The sequence below is a fragment of the Bubalus kerabau genome, chromosome X (assembly GCF_029407905.1).
Source record: "Bubalus kerabau isolate K-KA32 ecotype Philippines breed swamp buffalo chromosome X, PCC_UOA_SB_1v2, whole genome shotgun sequence".
Classification (NCBI taxonomy): Eukaryota; Metazoa; Chordata; class Mammalia; order Artiodactyla; family Bovidae; genus Bubalus; species Bubalus kerabau.
In genome coordinates this window covers 159,830,653-159,848,884 of record NC_073647.1, presented here as the reverse complement: position 1 = coordinate 159,848,884, position 18,232 = coordinate 159,830,653, and the positions used below count along the sequence as shown (strand labels likewise).

Here is an 18,232-nt window from a genome sequence, read left to right as displayed (position 1 = left end):
GCCATCCAGCCATCTCATCCTCTGTCGTCCCCTTCTCCTCCTTCCCCCAATCCCTCCCAGCATCAGGGTCTTTTCCAATGAGTCAACTCTTTGCATGAGGTGGCCAAAGTATTGGAGTTTAAGCCTCAGCATCAGTCCTTCCAATGAACACCCAGGACTGTTTGGACTTTAGGATGGACTGGTTGGATCTCCTTGCAGTCCAAGGGACTCGCAAGAGTCTTCTCCAGCACCACAATTCAAAAACACCAATTCTTCGGCATTCAGCTTTCTTCACAGTCCAACTCTCACATCCATACATGACCACTGGAAAAACCATAGGCTTGACTAGACTTGGCAAAGTAATATCTCTGCTTTTTGATATGCTATCTAGGTTGGTTATAACTATCTTTCCAAGAAGTAAGTGTCTTTTAATTTCCTGGCTGCAATCACCATCTGCAGTAATTTTGGAGCCCCCCAAAATAAAGTCTGACACTGTTTCCACTGTTTCTGAGAGACTATGCATACATATATAATAACTTGGTGAGACATGAGAGGTATAGGAAACTTAGCAAAGCAAATCTACTAAAATGCTACTTCCGTGAAATACTGGGAAGAGAATTGGCTTTTTTCCTGTCTTCCAAATTATCTGCGTTATGCACCTTTGTAATAAATAATTAGTTTAGAACAGGGCTTTACAGTGCAAAGTAACGACTGTTTTGAGTGTTTGAACACAAGACCAGCTTTCTAGGAAAGAGGTGAAGACCGGTCAATATCCCTGAAATGATGCAATGTCAGCAGCAGATTTCAGAACGTGATAACACATGCCTGGGAATCAGGGGCAATGCATTCAAACGTCAGAGCAGCAAGGCATTCAGTAAAAGAAGAAAGTTTGCACGCGTTTTGTTCAGTTGTTTCCTTAATGGCAGTAGTGTGGCTTGGTGTTGAAATTTGCACAAGCACCCGACAGCTCAGACTCTTCAACACAAACAACACAAAACTCTTAGATGAAAGCTCAGGCAGAACACTCGCTGAAATAAATCACAGCAAGATCTTTTTGGCTCCACCTCTTAAGAGTAATGAAACTAAAATCAGAAAATAAACAAACGGGACCGAATTAAAGTTGAGAGCTTCCGCACAGCAAAGGAAATAATAAAAAAGAAAAAGACAACCCAGAAATGCGAGGAAATATTTGCATATGACTGATGAAGGCTTAATCTACAGCTCATACGCCTCAATACCAACAAACCACCCAATCAAAAAACCAGAAGACCTAAAAAGACATTTCTCCAAAGACATGTAGGTGGCTAAGAGGAACATGAAAAGATGGTCAACGTTGCTAATTATTGCAGAAATACAAATCAAGACTACAATGAGTTACCACCTCATACCAGTCAAAACGACTATCATCAAACGTCTACAAACAATAAATGCTGGAGAGAGTGTGGAGAAAAGGAAACTCGCTTGCACTGCTGGTGGGAATGCAAAGTGGCGCAGCCACTTGAGAGAACAGTCTGGAAGGTCCTAAGAAAACTAAAAACAGAGCTACCATATGACCCAGCAACCCCACTCCTGGACACATACCTGGAGAAAACCGTCATTTGAAGACGTACATGCACCCCACCACAGCACTATTTACAATAGTCAAGATGTGGCGGCAGCCTAAATGTCCATCAACAGAGGAGTCCATGTGGTACACGTGCACACAGAATACTACTCAATTCATAAAGAATGAAATAAATGCCACGTGCAGTGACATGGGTAGGGGGGTAGAGACGATCACAGGAAGGGGAATCAGGGAAAGAAACAGGGTATCACTTCTCTGCGGAATCTAAAAACAAATGATACCGACAAACTTATTTACAAAACAGAAATAGATTTACAGATTTAGAAAGCAAATTGACAGTTACCAAAGGGGACTGGTGGGGTTGGGGAACACACTGGGAGTCTGGGATGGACAGGTACATGCTACTATATTTAAAATAATCAACAGGGACCTACTGTATAGCACAGGGAGCTCTGATCAATGTAATCACCTAAGGCTTCCCTCATAGCTCAGTCGGTAAAGAATCTGCCTGCAATGCAGGAGACCCAGGTTCGATTCCTGGGTCGGGAAGATCGCCTGGAGAAGGAAATGGCAACCCACTCCAGTACTCTTGCCTGGAGAGTCCCATGGACAGAGGAGCCTGGCAGGCTACAGTCCATGGGGTCGCAAGGAGTCGGACATGACTTAATGACTAAACCACCACCACCAACAACTGGAAAAAGAATCTGAAAAAAATCAATCTGTGTATATGTACAACTGAATCTCTTTGGTGTACACCTGAAACTCACACAACACTGTACATCAACTGTACTCCAATATTAAAACTCAAGGACAACGATGACTAAGCAAGCATCTGCTCACCTTCGGTCTTCTTCCAGTAGACCTTGACCTGCAGCTGGTTGTCTTGGAAGAACGGAGCCCCGACTTCCAGGAGGCGAGCGGGCCGGCGTCTTTGAAGGGGAGGCTGCGTGTGCATCACACTCTTTCTACTTTTCCCGAGCTGTTCTTCTACAAGAGTGCACAACATTCTGATTTACTGGTTAGAAAGCAACATGGAACCTGATGGTAATCCCAGTGCATCTGATTTCCCTCTGCGATTTTTTCATATTTAGTGCCTGTGTTTTACAGGAAAACGTAATTCAGCCCAGATTCCTTCCTGCCCAGGTTGACCACACTTCCCCCTCCATCATAGGCTGTAATGCAGACCTAAAAGTACACCGTGTAGATTACACTGAATCCCCAGATTTAACTTGGTAAGAAACACACATCCACCAACCTTGATAGATGCTCTGATTTCAGTATTAAGTGGAAATAGTATTTCTCACAATGCATGAATTTTCTTTGGCACTTGTGAAGGAAGTCAATGAGATAATATTAAAATACCATTTCATGAAAACAATATACTCGGTGGGTTTTCGCTGAAGGACCAGCATGTGAGATTCCTCCATCTTGAGAGAGACAGAGGAGAGTTCACATGGCTTAGTAGGAAAGATACCAAAAATTCCTGGCCTCCGATCTCTCCTTTTGCAGCTCACTGACTTTTAGAAGTTGCACATGTAGAAATAAAGTTCTTTTCTGCTTTCAGAATTCTAAGTACTTCTATGAGATATAACATCTCAACCTGTATTGATGATAAACCAGTACGTGATGTGAAAAAGTTCACTTAAAACTCAGCATTTAGAAAACTAAGATCATGGCATCTGGTCCCATCACTTCATGGCAAATAGATGGGGAAACAATAGAAACAGTGACAGGCTTCATTTCTGGGGGCTCCAAAATCACTGCAGATGGTGACTGCAGCCATGAAATTAAAAGACACTTGCTCCTTAGAAGAAAAGCTATGACCAACCTAGACAGCATTTTAAAAAGCAGAGATGTTACTTTGCCAACAAAGGTCCGTCTAGTTAAGTCTATGGTTTTTCCAGTAGTCATGTATGGATGTGAAAGTTGGACTATAAAGAAGGCTGAGCACCGAAGAACTGATGCTTTTGAACTGTGGTGCCAGAGGAGACGCTTGAGAGAAGATTCTGGAGAGTCCCTTGGACTGCAGGGAGATCCAACCAGTCCATTCTAAAGGAAATCAATTTTGAATATTTATTGGAAGGACTGATGCTGAAGCTGAAACTCCAATACTTTGGCCACCTGATGTGAAGAGCTGACTCATTGGAAAAGACCCTGATGCTGGGAAAGATGGAAGGCGGGAAGAAAAGGGGACGACAGAGGATGAGATGGTTGGATGGCATCAGTGACTCGGTGGACTTGAGTTTGAGTAAACTCCAGGAGTTGGTGATGGACAGGGAAGCCTGGCGTGCTGCAGTCCACTGGGTCGCAAAGAGTCGGACACAACTGAGTGACTAAACTGACTGATCTTCAAAGGTAGTAATGCCTAGGCGTGAAATCTGATTTAGATATATGAAAAAAGAGAAGAAAAAAGGATATAACTCAGGAACAGCCAGCTGGCAGAGCAGCATGGGATAGGGTGGGGAGAAGCGGGTGGGGCTTCCTGCTCCAAGGAGTCCCCCACCCAGCACGCATTCACCAAGTCCAGAACCCTCTGAATCCTGGCGTCCGGGGTTTACAGAGGCTTCATTACACAGACATGATTGATTAAATTATTAGCCACCGATGACTGAACTGCACCTCCAGCCACTCTCTCTTCCTCAGAGGTGGTGGTAGGAAGTGGAGACAGAAAGTTCCAACCTTCCAGTCACTGGTACGTTCCTCTCATGGCCACCCTGTCCTTAGGTGCTGTCCAAAAAATCACCTCATTCACGTAAGAAAACACACCTTCATGGCTCTCACTGCTTAGGAAATTCCAAGAGTTTCTGGAGCCGTGTGCCTGGAATGGGCCAACACCAATGTCATCTTTAAGTCACAACGTCACAGCCTGTGAGAAGCCTTACATCCCAGTCTACAGACCCCAGCACAGCAAGCCTGGGGCCCAGAGTAGGGGCAGGGTCACAGGGAACCCACAAGACAGGCACCCAAACATGCCCCTTTCCGGATGCCACCGTGGGCTTACAGAATCCTGCTGCTTACACCTAAGGCATTTTTTAAAAAGAATTGAAGGTGTAATGGAATATTACTCAGCCATAAACAGGAATTAAACTCTGCCTTCTTCATAGACATGGAGGGACCTGGAGATTGCCATAGAGCGTGAAGGAAGTCAGAAAGACAAATACATTAATGCATGTATGTAGAATATAGAAAAATAGTGTAGATGAGCTTATTTGCAAAGCAGGAATAGAGACACAGACATAGAGAACACACCCAAGGATACCAAGGGGGTTAAGAGTGGGGTGGGATGAACTGGGAGATAGCAATTTACACACATACACTAAACTAATGAGAACCTGACTCGTTGGAAAAGACCCTGATGCTGGGAAGGATGGAAGGCAGGAGGAGAAGGGGATGGCAGAGGATGAGATGGTTGGATGGCATCACCCACTTGATGGGCATGAGTTTGAGCAAGCTCCTGGAGTTGGTGATGGACAGGGAGGCCTGGCGTGCTGCAGGCCATGGGGTCACAAAGAATGGGACACGACTGAGTGACTGAACTGAAGGTGAATGAGAACCTACTGTACACCACAGAGAACTCTACTCAATGCTCTGTAGTGGTGTATATGAGAAGACATCTGAAAGAGAGGATAAGTGTATACATATAACTGCCTGTGCTGTATAGCAGAAACTAATACCAACACTATGAAATCAACCGTACTTCAATAAAAAGCTTTTTTGAGAAAGTTTAAGGGTTTTCACAAATCTTAAATTTTTCACAAGCTCACTTATGCATCTAATTCCTTAAATAACCTGTCCTGTTAAGAATTCAGGGGCAGATAACCAAGACAGTCTAGACGGCTGTTTAACCTCTCTGTGAATATTGTCGTCCTTGGGCCTGTTATATCCCATGGAAATGCTTAGTTTTCACTACCGACGTAAAAAAAGCGTATATATCTCAGGATTGAACGTCTGCTGCTTTACTGAATGATTTCAGCGTGAACACGCGTGGCCACGCCCCCACACAGAGGACACGCCCCCCAGAGGACACGCCCACACAGAGAGGACACGCCCACACAGAGAGGACACGCCCACACAGAGAGGACGCGCAGTCCAACCTCAGCCCTGGGGGTCGTCCCTCCCTCTGAGCGTGTCCTCCACTTCCAGCAGGAAACAAAAATGCAATAAAAGCCATTTCTCCACATTCTGAAAATGTATGAGGTCTGGTTTATACTCTTTAATAGTCCTGAAAGTGAAAGAGAATTGAGTGACCAGGCCGTTTCTCCAGATGTTAGAGTTAAGATGAACTCTGAAATACTCTTCCAGCTCCATGAGGCCACTACATCAAGCATTTGGAAACTGTCACCCCTGGAAATGTTCCTCCTGCCTCCCAAGAGAGCAAGTTACGTTTCTATTAAAGACAGGGTTATGTCTTTCTTTCCTTCAAGGGGCCCTTTTATAAAACTGTGTGAACACGCACCCTTTGCTTTCATAGAAACGTTTATCATGAAAACGCCTAGTAGCCTGCAGCCCTGGAAAAACAGCATTCAAAAAGTAATTTATATGCTGACATTCACAGCACTGCTTCCTATAAAATATAATTTCCCTGGCTTAAACTGGAAAGTTGTAATGATTCTTTACTTCTGGTTAGTTCATGATGAAAACTCATTGTGTTCCTGTCACATGCACACATTACTGTTTATGGGATTATACATCAATGTTGGGTTACAAAGCGTGTCCTGACACACACTCAGCTGTGTCCTGCCTAATCCTGTGTTAAGACCGTCTCTGCTGGAGGCCACCCTGAAACCCAAGTAACATGTATTATGACTGGTACTTTGCAGTATCACTTATTTTTTTTTTTAATTGTTCTGATCCTTCTGACAGGAATCAGTTAATCCTAGAATAAAGTGGCCTTTGGTAGATTAAGTATCATATATCTTTCTTGGTTAGGTAAAAGGGTACATGCGTGCTCAGTCATGTCCAACTCGTTGAGACCTCATGGACTGTAGCCAAAAGTTATGACCAACCCTAGACAGCATATTAAAAAGCAGAGATATTACTTTGCCAACAAAGGTCCATCTAAGCAAAGCTGTGGTTTTTCCAGTAGTCATGTATGGATGTGAGAGTTGGACCATAAAGAAAGCTGAGAGCTGAAAAATTGATGCTTTTGAACTGTGGTGTTGGAGGAGACTCTTGAGAGTCCCTTGCACTGCAAGGAGATACAACCAGTCCATCCTAAAGGAAATCAGTCCTGAGTGTTCATTGGAAGGATTGATGTTGAAGCTGAAATTCAAATACTTTAGCCATCTGATACAAAGAACTGACTCTTTTGAAAAGACCCTGATGCTGGGAAAGATTGAGGGCGGGAGGAGAAGGGGACAACAGAGGATGAAATGGTTGGATGGCATCACCGACTCAATGGACATGAGTTTGGGTGGACTTCGGGAGTTGGTGATGGACAGGGAGGCCTGGCATGCTGCAGTTCATGGGGTTGCAAAGAGTTGGACACGACTGAGCTACTGAACTGAACTGAGCTGGACTGTAGCCTACCATGCTCCTCTGTTCATGGGATTCTCAGCTGTGGGCAGAAACGCATATTCAATTACAGGACTCGTACGGCCCCTTCATGGATCGCAGCCATATCAGTCTTTAAGGGGGAAGGAACGCTGTTTATTGGGAAAACTGGAAAGACACCAAAAGGCCAACTTAACTTTGCACAAGACAGAAATCCCCACCACCAGTAGAAGAAAAGCTACCATCTCAGGAGAATCAGACATTTAAAGGATTTTGGTTTGAGGAGAAATCAGGGAGGAATAAGTTGGGGAAACAGGAAAGCATGAGATCTGGGCATAAGTGAAGAGACGGCAGGAATATGTGACGGTCTTGAGAGGGGAAGAAATCTGTGATACTGGTTAGTGTTTTCTAGAGACTCTTCTGACAGTCATCTATAAGACAGATATTGAAGAAAGGCTGGAAACCAATAATAATTAGGAGATTAACTGTATCAGGAAGGTGGCAATGGCCTGGACAAGGGCAAGACCTGGACAGGTCCCCACGTCGCAGGTGAGGTTAGAACACCAGATTCCTCATGAACTGGATTTCTGGAGAGAGGTAAACCGAGGCATGAAAAACGACCTCTCCTGACCTCAGGCTCGAACAGAAGGGCTGAGGGACAGGTGCTCTGAGGGGAAGGGGTATCAGGAGGGCCATGGAGAGAAACAGGGGTGAAAGGATGAGATGACCTTGGTTTGGAGGACGTTCCATTTCACGAAGCTGTCAGCCATCCCAGCGGTGGTGCTGGGTGGGCAGCCAGACATACAACTCTGGTTTCCAGGGGAGTGGCATCAGATTTGGGGGGGGGGCCCAGGGTGGCCTTGGCACATGGACAGCAGGACACCTATGGGACTGGCTGCGATCTCCAAGGGGAGAAGCTCCCCCTGCTTCGTTCTCCGCCCACCTCCCCCCCACCCCATGCTGGTTCTCTGCACGCACAGCGCTTTGTTCCAGCGCTGCACACGTGTGGTGTGCTGCCCTGTGCTCTGCAAGGCCCAGGAGAGGCTGGCAGGCTCAGTGCCTACTGCCACGTCAGTCTGTCTGCCTCCACGATTCCCCGGCAGCTCTGTGCACCATGGGCTAGTCTCTCTGTTGTCCTGGCCACGTGTTTACAGACTCAACATTGGGCTCTCGGAAGGCTGACATCAAGTGTGTCTAATGCGGTAACGTGTGTGCGAGTTCACGTTAATACATAAAAACATTCTATTATATAGAATGCATAGAAATAGATACATAGAGACTATATAATGTACACATACAATAGTCTATATTGTATATATACTCACATATATATACATATATATATATACTTTTTCCTTTGTATATGACATATTTGTTTATACTTTAGTGAGGTGTATGATAGTATGATATAGTAACTGTTCCCATAGTTAGACACAGTTTGATGAATGAATTAAAGTGTGCAAGTCGCTCAGTCATGTCTGACTGTTTGCGACCCCATGGGCTATAGAGTCTATGGAATTCTCCAGGCCAGAACACTGGAGTCGGTAGCCTTTCCCTTCTCCAGGGGGATCTTCCCAATCCAGGGATTGAACCCAGGTCTCCTGCATTGCAGGTGGATTATTTACCAACTGAGCCACCAGGGAAGCCCAAGAATACTGGATGAATGGATGAACGATTGCATTTAAAGAAATTAATGAATGGTGAGTACAGCCACTATGGAAAACAACATGAAAGTTCCTAAGAAAACTAAAAATAGGACTATTGTATGACCCAGCTACCCCATTTCTGGGCATGTATCCAGACAAAAAGGAACACGCACCTCTACGTTCATTGCAGCGCTGTTCACAACAGCCAACACATGTGAAACAACCCCAAGGCCCACCAACAGAGGAATGGATGAAGAAGACGTGGTACATATAGACAATGGAATATTACTGAGCCACAAAAAAGAATGAGCCGATGCCATCTGCAGTGACGTGGATGGACCTAGCAATGATCATACTAAGTGCATCAAGTCTGACAGAGAAAGACGAATACTGTACAGTCTCACTCGTGGAATCTAAAATGGCACTAATGAACTTACCTAGGAAACATAAACAGCCTCACAGACACTGAGAACAGACTGGTGATTCCCCAGGGGGCCAGCGATGGGGAGGGATGGAGTGGGAAGTTGGGGGTAGCAGATGTGAGCTTTGATATAGAGAATGGATAAGCAACAAGGTCCTACTGTGTATCACAGGGAACTATATTTACTATCCTGTGATTAACCATCATGGAGAAGAATATACTTTTTAAAATGTACATATATATACCTAACTGAAATCACTTTGCTGTACAACAGAAAATTGCCACAACGTGTCCCATCCACTGTACTTCAATAAAAAACTGCTTTTAAAAAATCAATGAAGTTAGTAAATGCTCAGAAATGTTTCCATGAGAATGTTTACATAAAAGTTGTACTGTACCCAGACTGACACACAGAAATAGTGGACTTTTCAAAACCATCTAATCTCCCAAAGGACCCATTTCTGAAATAGGGAGGAAGCTCTGTTTCGAGAACTCTTTTGAAAAACTCCGTTTCAAGTGGACCTGCTCCTTTGGACCCCATTATCTTCCAGGTGGTACAAGATAATTAGGGCTTCCTTCCCAAGTGGCTCAGTCAGTGGTTAAAGCAGCCGCCTGCCAACGCAGGAGGTACAGGTTCCATCCCTGGGTAGGGAAGATCCCCTGGAGAAGGAAATGGCAACCCGCTCCAGTATTCTTGCCTGGAGAATCCCATGGACAGAGGAATCCATGCGGGTTCACAGAGTTGGACATGACCGAGCATGCACACAAGCTCAAGGAACATGGTTATAGACAATCCCTGCATCTAACTCAGAGGAGCCAGCCTCAGTTCAGTTCAGTTCAGTTGCTCAGTCATGTCCAACTCTTTGCGACCCCATGAACTGCAGCACACCAGGCCTCCCTGTCCATCACCAACTCTGGGAGTCCACCCAAACCCATGTCCATTGAGTTGGTGATGCCATCCAACCATCTCATCCTCTGTCGTCCCCTTCTCCTCCTGTCCTCAATCTTTCCCAGCAACAGGGTCTTTTCAAATGAGTCAGCTCTTCGCATCAGGTGGCCAAAGTATTGGAGTTTCAGCTTCAACCTACTCTTTCCTAAACTCTAGACGCTTGTCACACCGTCCTGGTCGGACCCAGGCCTAGAGCCATGATGAAAGGCAGACGTCGTGAGCCTGGGGCAGCAACACTTGCGGAGGTGACTGTGGCCTCTCCCGGGCTGTCCCTCCATCAGCCCGGCCCCAGGAGCCTCCCCACGGCCCTACCTGCCACTCCCCAGCTGTTGGCAAAAGCCAGAAACACCACAACACCCAACATCTGGCTCAGAGACAAGGGTCTCATACGCCCTTCCTCTCACTGTGCTAAGTTCATGGTCACAGACGAGCTTGGTAACACTGGCGTGTAGGATGTGGGCGTGCGGTGACGTGGTCACTGCTCCCAGTGTGGTACTGGGTAGCCTTCTGCAGGAATTGTGACCACTGTGTGAAACCCACAAAAAGAAGGGGTTGAAAGCCTCAAATGCATGTTGCATTTGAAGAGGGAATTGACAGTTTCTGAGAGTTTAGCTACAAGGATCCTTCTCGAAGACCTGTACGCGTGTGTGAGGACCTGATCGTGTGAACACAAGCGTTTGCTGGAATGGGACACCTTCTTAAGTTTCCATTGTGACACCACAAGGATCTGTGAAACAGATAAAAGTCGTACAGAAAACTCCAAGGCAGGGCTTCCCTGGTGGCTCAGTGGTAAAGAATCCGCCTGCCAAAGCAGGAGACACAGGTTCGCTCCCCGGTCCGGGAAGATCCCACGCGTCATGGAGCAGCTAAGCCCGTGCACCTCAGCTAGTGAGCCCGTGTGTCCTAGAACCTGTGGTGTGCAACGAGGAGCCAGCTCAGTGAGAAGCCTGGGCGCCATAACTAGACAATAGTCCCTGCTTGCCGCTGCTAGAGAAAAGCCCTCACACAGCTATGAAGACCCAGCACAGACACATTAAAAAAAAAAACTATAAAAATAAGGACACATTTGCATAAGGGCCCTGAATCATGTCAATATTGGCATCTGCTAGAATGAGACACCATTTCTTTTGAAGTTTCTATTAGAATAAGGACCGTGAATCATGTCAGTATCAGCATCTGCTAGAATGGGACACCTTTTCCGCTGAAGTTTCCATTAGAATAAGGACCCTGAATCATGTCAGTATCAGCATCTGCTAGAATGGGACACCTTTTCTTCTGAAGTTTCTATTACAAGAAGGACCCCGAATCATGTCAATATCAGCATCTGCTAAAGTGAGATACCTTTTCCGCTGAAGTTTCCATTAGAATAAGGACCCTGAATCATGTCAATATCAGCATCTGCTAGAATGAGACACCTTTTCTTCCTTAGTTTCTATTAGAATAAGGACCCCGAATCATGTCAATATCAGCATCTGCTAGAATAAGACACCTTTTCTTCCGAAGTTTCCATTAGAATAAGGACCGTGAATCATGTCAATATTGGCATCTGCTAGAATGAGACACCATTTCTTTTGAAGTTTCTATTAGAATAAGGACCCCGAATCATGTCCATATCAGCATCTGCTAGAATGAGATACCTTTTCCGCTGAAGTTTCCATTAGAATAAGGACCCTGAATCATGTCAATATCAGCATCTGCTAGAATGAGAAACCTTTTCTTCTGAAGTTTCCATTAGAATAAGGACCCTGAATCATGTCAATATTAGCATCTGCTAGTATGGGACATCTTTTCCTCTGAAGTTTCCATTATGATGCCGAAACACTGCACGCGGAATAGATGAAGACCGTGAGGAAGACGCCAAGGTAGCACTTGCGCACGCGCTGGTTCACAGGACACAGTCACACGCACGCTGGTAGGAAGACCTGCCCAGTGAAGACGGGAAGCGAGGGAAAGGAGCCGTGCACACTCACTGTTGTGGGCGGCGTGCGCAGACGTGAACCGCAGGGACACCTTGGCGCTCTTGAGGCGCGTCTGGCCCCAGTAGGTGATGGCTTGCAGCTCCACGGTGTAGTCGCAGCCCAGCTGCAGCGGCTCCAGGGTCACCGAGTTCTGGGACTGAAGGCGGAGGGGAGACGAGACTGCGTTAGAAGCCGCCCGGACCCTCAGCCTCCCGCCAGGGGTCCCCCGTCCTCAGGGAGCCCGCCAGCTCCCACCTGACCTCTGCCTGGACTAAGATCATGGAACCTTCTACATCTTTAGCAAAGCCAGTCATGCTGTGGATCCAAATAAACGTCACGCAAAAGCATCTTTTTCTCTGTTTTTGAAACTGTGTCACTAATCCCATTATTGGATGCTCTGCAGTCATATGTGGATGAATAACTAACTCCTAGAACTCACAGTTCTAGGATTGTATGTGTGTTTGAATTCTGTGCCATTGGCAGGGGATGTGTGTGTGTGTGTGTGTGTGTGTATTTTGTGCCTTTTGCAGGATGTGTGTGGGTGTGTGTATCCTGTGCCTTTTGTGGGATGTGTGTTTGTGTGCGTGTATCCTGTGCCTTTTGCAGAATGTGTGTGTGTGTTTGTGTGTGTATTCTGTGCCTTTTGCAGGATGGGTGTGTGTGTGTTTGTGTCTGTATCCTGTGCAATATTCAGGGTATGTGTGTGAGTATTTTGTGCCAGTTCTAGCGCTGTGTGTGTGTGTGAATCGTGTGCCATTGGCAGGATATATGTGCATCTCTTTGTCTGTGCCCCTCACTCCTTCCTGGACGGCAGCTTACAGAGACAACGAGAGCCCTTTATAACAGACTAGCAGAGGGTCAGAGCAGCACACACCTGGAGGGACCCAGCGAACCAACATTCACTGGATTTCCCCAATGTGGATCCTCCGTCTTCTATGAGAAAATTTCCTCCGAAAGTTGTTAAGAAAAATCGACTTGACAGAATGCTTTTAAAAGTATGTTTTTATGGCTTGCGGGTATGATAATAAGGTCCCTTACTAGAACTGGGAATTGACAGAAGTAAGCTTGTGGTCTTAGAATTCAAACATGTGTCAAAAGATAGTACATGGGCGGTTGCGTGGTAGTACACTGGCCAGGATTTGGTGCTTTCAGTGTTGGGGCCAGGGTTCAATTCCCTGTGGAGGAACACATACAGCAAATGGAACAGGACACACACGCGCACGCACACACACACAATGGAACAGGACACACACACACACCGTGCAAATGACACAGGGTACATATACACACACATCCTGCAAACAGCACAGGATACACATGGCACAGGCTTCAAACACACATACAACCCTAGAACTGGAACAAAACACACACACACACACACACACCCTGCAAATCACACAGGACACACACACAGACACACACACACACATCCTTCAAATGGCACACGATTCAAACACACACACAATCCTAGACCTGGCACAAAATACACATTCACACACATACCCTGCAAACTGCACAGGATACACAGACAAGCACACACTCCCATTCTGCAAAGGGCACAGCATACACACACACAAACACATCCTGCCAGCGGCACATGATTCAAACACATACACAATCCTACAACTGGCATAAAACACACACACACACACACACGCACACACCCTGCAAATGGTAGAGAATACACAGGCATGCCCTGCAATGGTGAGGAAACACACACACTCTGCAAATGGTGCAGGGTACACACACACACACACACACACACACACACACACAATTTCCTTTTAGTCTGCTGCTGCTAAGTTGCTTCAGTCATGTCTGACTCTGTGCGACCCTAGAGACGGCAGCCCACCAGGCTCACCCGTCCCTGGGATTTTCCAGGCAAGAGTACTGGAGTGGGGTGCCATTGGGGTCACCTGATACCACATGTACTATATATACATTATACGTACACTATACATGCATATATTTCATCATGTCACATTCTGATTTCCATTTCTGTGATTTCCCACCTTTATCTCCTTCGGCACTTTCTATGAGATGAGCACACATTATCAATTATCACTTGTTGCAGAGTTGTACGAAATAAAACCTGGAACTGTCAGAAAGCTTCTTACAAATAAAACAGCATTGCAGCTGGATATCAGTGATGTGGACTGGTAGAGACGTGTTTTACAAACCTCGATGGCACAAATACTGGAATGTTCATTTAAAAAAAATTGTTGCTGTCTTTTAAAAGCTCTTTTCAACATTAGTTTGTGCAATTCAATCGTATAAATTAGAGAGGAAGTTGTTCATTTATGTTTTATAACACGATAAAAAAGTGTGTAATAAAAAGACATTTTTTTTATACATTAAGCATATGTCACACCAAGCAGAATGTTCAGTGTTATGGAGATCTCATTGCAAGAAATGTTTCGGTGAAGATTTTATTTCTTGGTATGTGGACAATAAGCCATCCCACGTCCTTTTAATCCATGAGAAACATATATCATCAAACGTACATCTTGAAAGTCTGTGCAGTTCTAGGGATGCCATTACAGATGGGAGTACCTTGCAATATACAACAGAAAAAGTACAAACTTTAACTCCTCAATTCAGAAGGATCGCTTAAAAAAAAAAAAAAAAGCAAACCTTAATGTCAAGGACATTTTGAATTGTACCATTTTCAGTGGCCAGACATAGCATACTAAAAAGCAGACATATTACTTTGCCAACAAAGGTCCGTCTAGTCAAGGCTATGGTTTTTCCAGTGGTCATGTATGGATGTGAGAGTTGGACTCTGAAGGAAGCTGAGCACCAAAGAATTGATGTTTTTGAACTGTGGTGTTGGAGAAGACTCTTGAAAGTCCCTTGGATTGCAAGGAGATCCAACCAGTCCATCCTAAAGGAGACCAGTCCTGGGTGTTCTTTGGAAGGACTGATGCTGAGGCTGAAACTCCAATACTTTGGCCACCTGATGCGAAGAGTTGACTCATTGGAAAAGACCCTGATGCTGGGAGGGATTGGGGGCAGGAGGAGAAGGGGACAACAGAGGATGAGATGGCTGGATGGCATCACTGACTTGATGTGCATGAGTTTGGGTGAACCCTGGGAGTTGGTGATGGACAGGGAGGCCTGGCGTGCTGCAATTCATGGGGTCGCAAAGAGTAGGACATGACTGAGCGACTGAACTGAACTGAGACAGGTAAGATGGACATCATTCCAGTCCCTTTGATTTCTAGAGTTTGTGCTGGCCCTTTGGATATGAGTAAGTCAACAGACGACATTCGAGCGTTCTCAACCTGAAATGTCCGAGGCTGATTGGCCGGTGTGGTCCTCTGATCGCAGACTCTCCTTGGCCAGAGGGAAGTGATGGGAATTCATTCCTCATCCACCCCTCTTCTGGGCTCACTGGAGGCTGCTCTTAAATGGGTCACCTTGAGTTCAATGCCCCCACGAGACACCAGGCCCCCTCCCCAGAATGGGCACTTACCCCATCCGTGGTCTTCCTCCTCTTCTTCTTGGTCGGCACGAGGGACTTGCCGCTGACCGTCCAGCTCCAGAAGACTTTGTAGTGGTGCACCGGGATGTCTGGTTCCTCAGGGACATCCCACGCGATGGTCACGGCCACGCTTCCGTCACTGTGGACGGTGGAGTTCACCAGCCGGAGGTTGGCCGGGGCCGGGGGTGCAGATGGATCTGAAATCGCAGGAGACAGAGTTCAGTTTTGAGGATGACCACAAACGCACCATCGACTCCATGGACAGGAGTTTGAGCAAACTCCGGGAGACTGTGAAGGACAGGGGAGCCTGGCGTGCTGCTGTCTGTGAGGTCGCAGAGAGTCGGACTCGGCTGAGTGACTGAACAACAACCATGGAAGCGCCATTTCTACACATGTGAGGACTGCAGGGTCAACGCAGGAACACTGCCATTTATATGTAGGATACTTGAAAACAAGCACTTCAGTTCAGTTCAGTCGCTCAGTCATGTCCAACTCTCTGCAACCCCATGGACCTCAGCACACCAGGCCTCCCTGTCCATTACCAACCCCCGGAGTTTACCCAAACTCATGTCCATCGAGTGGATGATGCCATCCAAGCATCTCATTCTCTTTCGTCCCCTTCTCCTCCTGCCTTCAATCTTTCCCAGCATTCAGAAACACTTTTTCAGCCTCAAATTGAAATACCGTCTACAGAAAAGTAGTCAAAGTGAAAATCGCTCAGTTGTGTCTGACTCTTTGCAACCCCATATTCTCCAGGCCACAGTGGGTAGCCTTTCCCGTCTCCAGGGGATCTTCCAAACACAGGGACTGAACCGGGGTCTCCTGCATTGTAGGCAGATTCTTTACCAACGGAGCCACCAGGGAAGTCCATAGAATGGTAAGACACGTGCATTTGGACCATGTCTGTAATCTAGACAGTTTCATACCACTGCAACACTGCCCAATTTTCACTGTCCTGAAACTGACAAAATTCTGTAAAACACAGTCAAATTCCATTTAGGTTGGGTGACATTAAACACGTCAGCAATGGTGAAACACCTGTGAAAATTCTGAAAAGAGAAAACAGAAATCCGGAGCCAGCTCATACACATAAGTGTTCATCTGAGTGGACCTGGAGCTGAACATCCTTGAATCCAAAGTTTAGAGCCACATGGAGACATCAGCAAAAACAAGCCATTTTTTTTTTTAATCCACATTACAAATGGAATGACAGACGGCTAACATGTTTGTCATGTCACCGTTTCTCGTTTGTTGCATAAACCCAGACCTTCTCAGCTGTCGAGAGAGACCAGGTCCTGGAACGACTCCCCCCCCTACCCCCAACCCCGACAGATCTCCATTTGAGATGTGTATACGAGAATGACTAAGCATGTTTGAACTTGGGGGTCTTTCCCTCATTTTTTGCCACGTGTGTGCACACGCTCAGTCGCTTCAGTCATGTCCCACTCTTTGTCACCCTACAGACTGTAGCCCTCCAGGCTCCTCTGTCCATGGGATTCTCCAGGCAAGGATACTGGAGTGGGTAGCCTTTTCCTTCTCCACGGGATCTTCCCGACCCAGGGATCAAACCCGAGTCGCTCATGTGTCTCCTGCATTTAGAGGTGGGTTCTTTACCACTAGCGCCACCTGGGAAGCCCCAGAAATTGAGCAACTATAGATGCCGCTCACCACAAAGGACTTACAGATGGTTTTGCATCAAGACGCCTGCCCAATCGTTCTAACACCATCTGCATCAGAGGAGCAAAGACGCAAACTCGATATACATGAAGAAGACTGGGTGAAAATACCCGTGTTTTTATTCTCAGGATGCTTTGCATTTTTGGAATGATGGAAACATGAATTATTGTTTTCTTAAATCTGTTGCTTTCCTGTGCGATAGCTAAGTTCTGGAGGTTTGTGGGTTATTATTATTATTTTTTTAAGTTTTGTAATTGCTTTTCTACGCTAATCACTAATCCAAAGCACATTGATTTTTTTTGTGACCAAGTGGTTCTCAAACAATCAACATTAGGAACCCTCCAGGAGTGCCCAAGACTTATGCTGAGATAATGCTGTTTCACTGAGTCTTAGGAGGGCCCAGAAATATATTCATGTGAAATATGTTTTATATAAAATAACTGTTGCTGTTTAGTCGCTCAGCCATGTCTGACTCTCTGCAACCCCAAGGACTGTAGCCCGCCAGGCTCCTCTGTCCATGGGATTCTCCAGGCAAGAATACTGGAGTGGGTTGTCATTTCTTTCTCCAGGGGAATCTTCCTGACCCAACCGAACTTGTGTCTCCTGCCTGGGCAGACAGATTCTTTACCACTGAGCCAGTTGGGAGCCTACTTTGCCAACACCAGAGTCTTGGCCCCTCCAGCCCCTACTCCCCACCACAGACACCCCATCTCAGGAAATGCACAACCCTCCTTCCCACAGCTCCTTCCCCAAACTTTGAGGCTGTATCCTTCCTGAGCTCTCATTGAACAGCTCCTGTGGGCATATCAATACTACAGAGTCTATCTGGAATCCCACTGTCTCTACCAGAATAACACCCTGGGCCCATTTCAACTTCCTCTCTCCCTGATAATTGAGAAGGCCTGTCTGAGTCTTTCTCAGTATGGCAGCTGGTGAATCGTTTTGTTTTTTGTTTTTTTTTTGGCTTCCCTGGTAGCTCAGCTGGTAAAGAATCCACCTGCAATGCAGGAGACCTCGGTTCAATTCCTGGGTTGGGAAGATCCGCTGGAGAAGGGATAGGC

General features: G+C 46.1%; 1 protein-coding gene across 1 annotated transcript in view; it reads right to left on the bottom strand.

Annotated features, from left to right (window-relative positions):
• Positions 1 to 18,232, bottom strand: part of ANOS1 (anosmin 1) — a 206,732-nt gene that overhangs the window by 22,233 nt on the left and 166,267 nt on the right. Inside the window, exons 7-9 of the mRNA XM_055563812.1 lie at positions 15,486 to 15,691; positions 12,023 to 12,167; positions 2,384 to 2,530 (exon numbers count right to left, since the gene is read on the bottom strand). Of these exons, the coding sequence (XP_055419787.1) occupies positions 2,384 to 2,530; positions 12,023 to 12,167; positions 15,486 to 15,691 (498 nt within the window). The remainder of the gene's footprint in view (positions 1 to 2,383; positions 2,531 to 12,022; positions 12,168 to 15,485; positions 15,692 to 18,232) is intronic.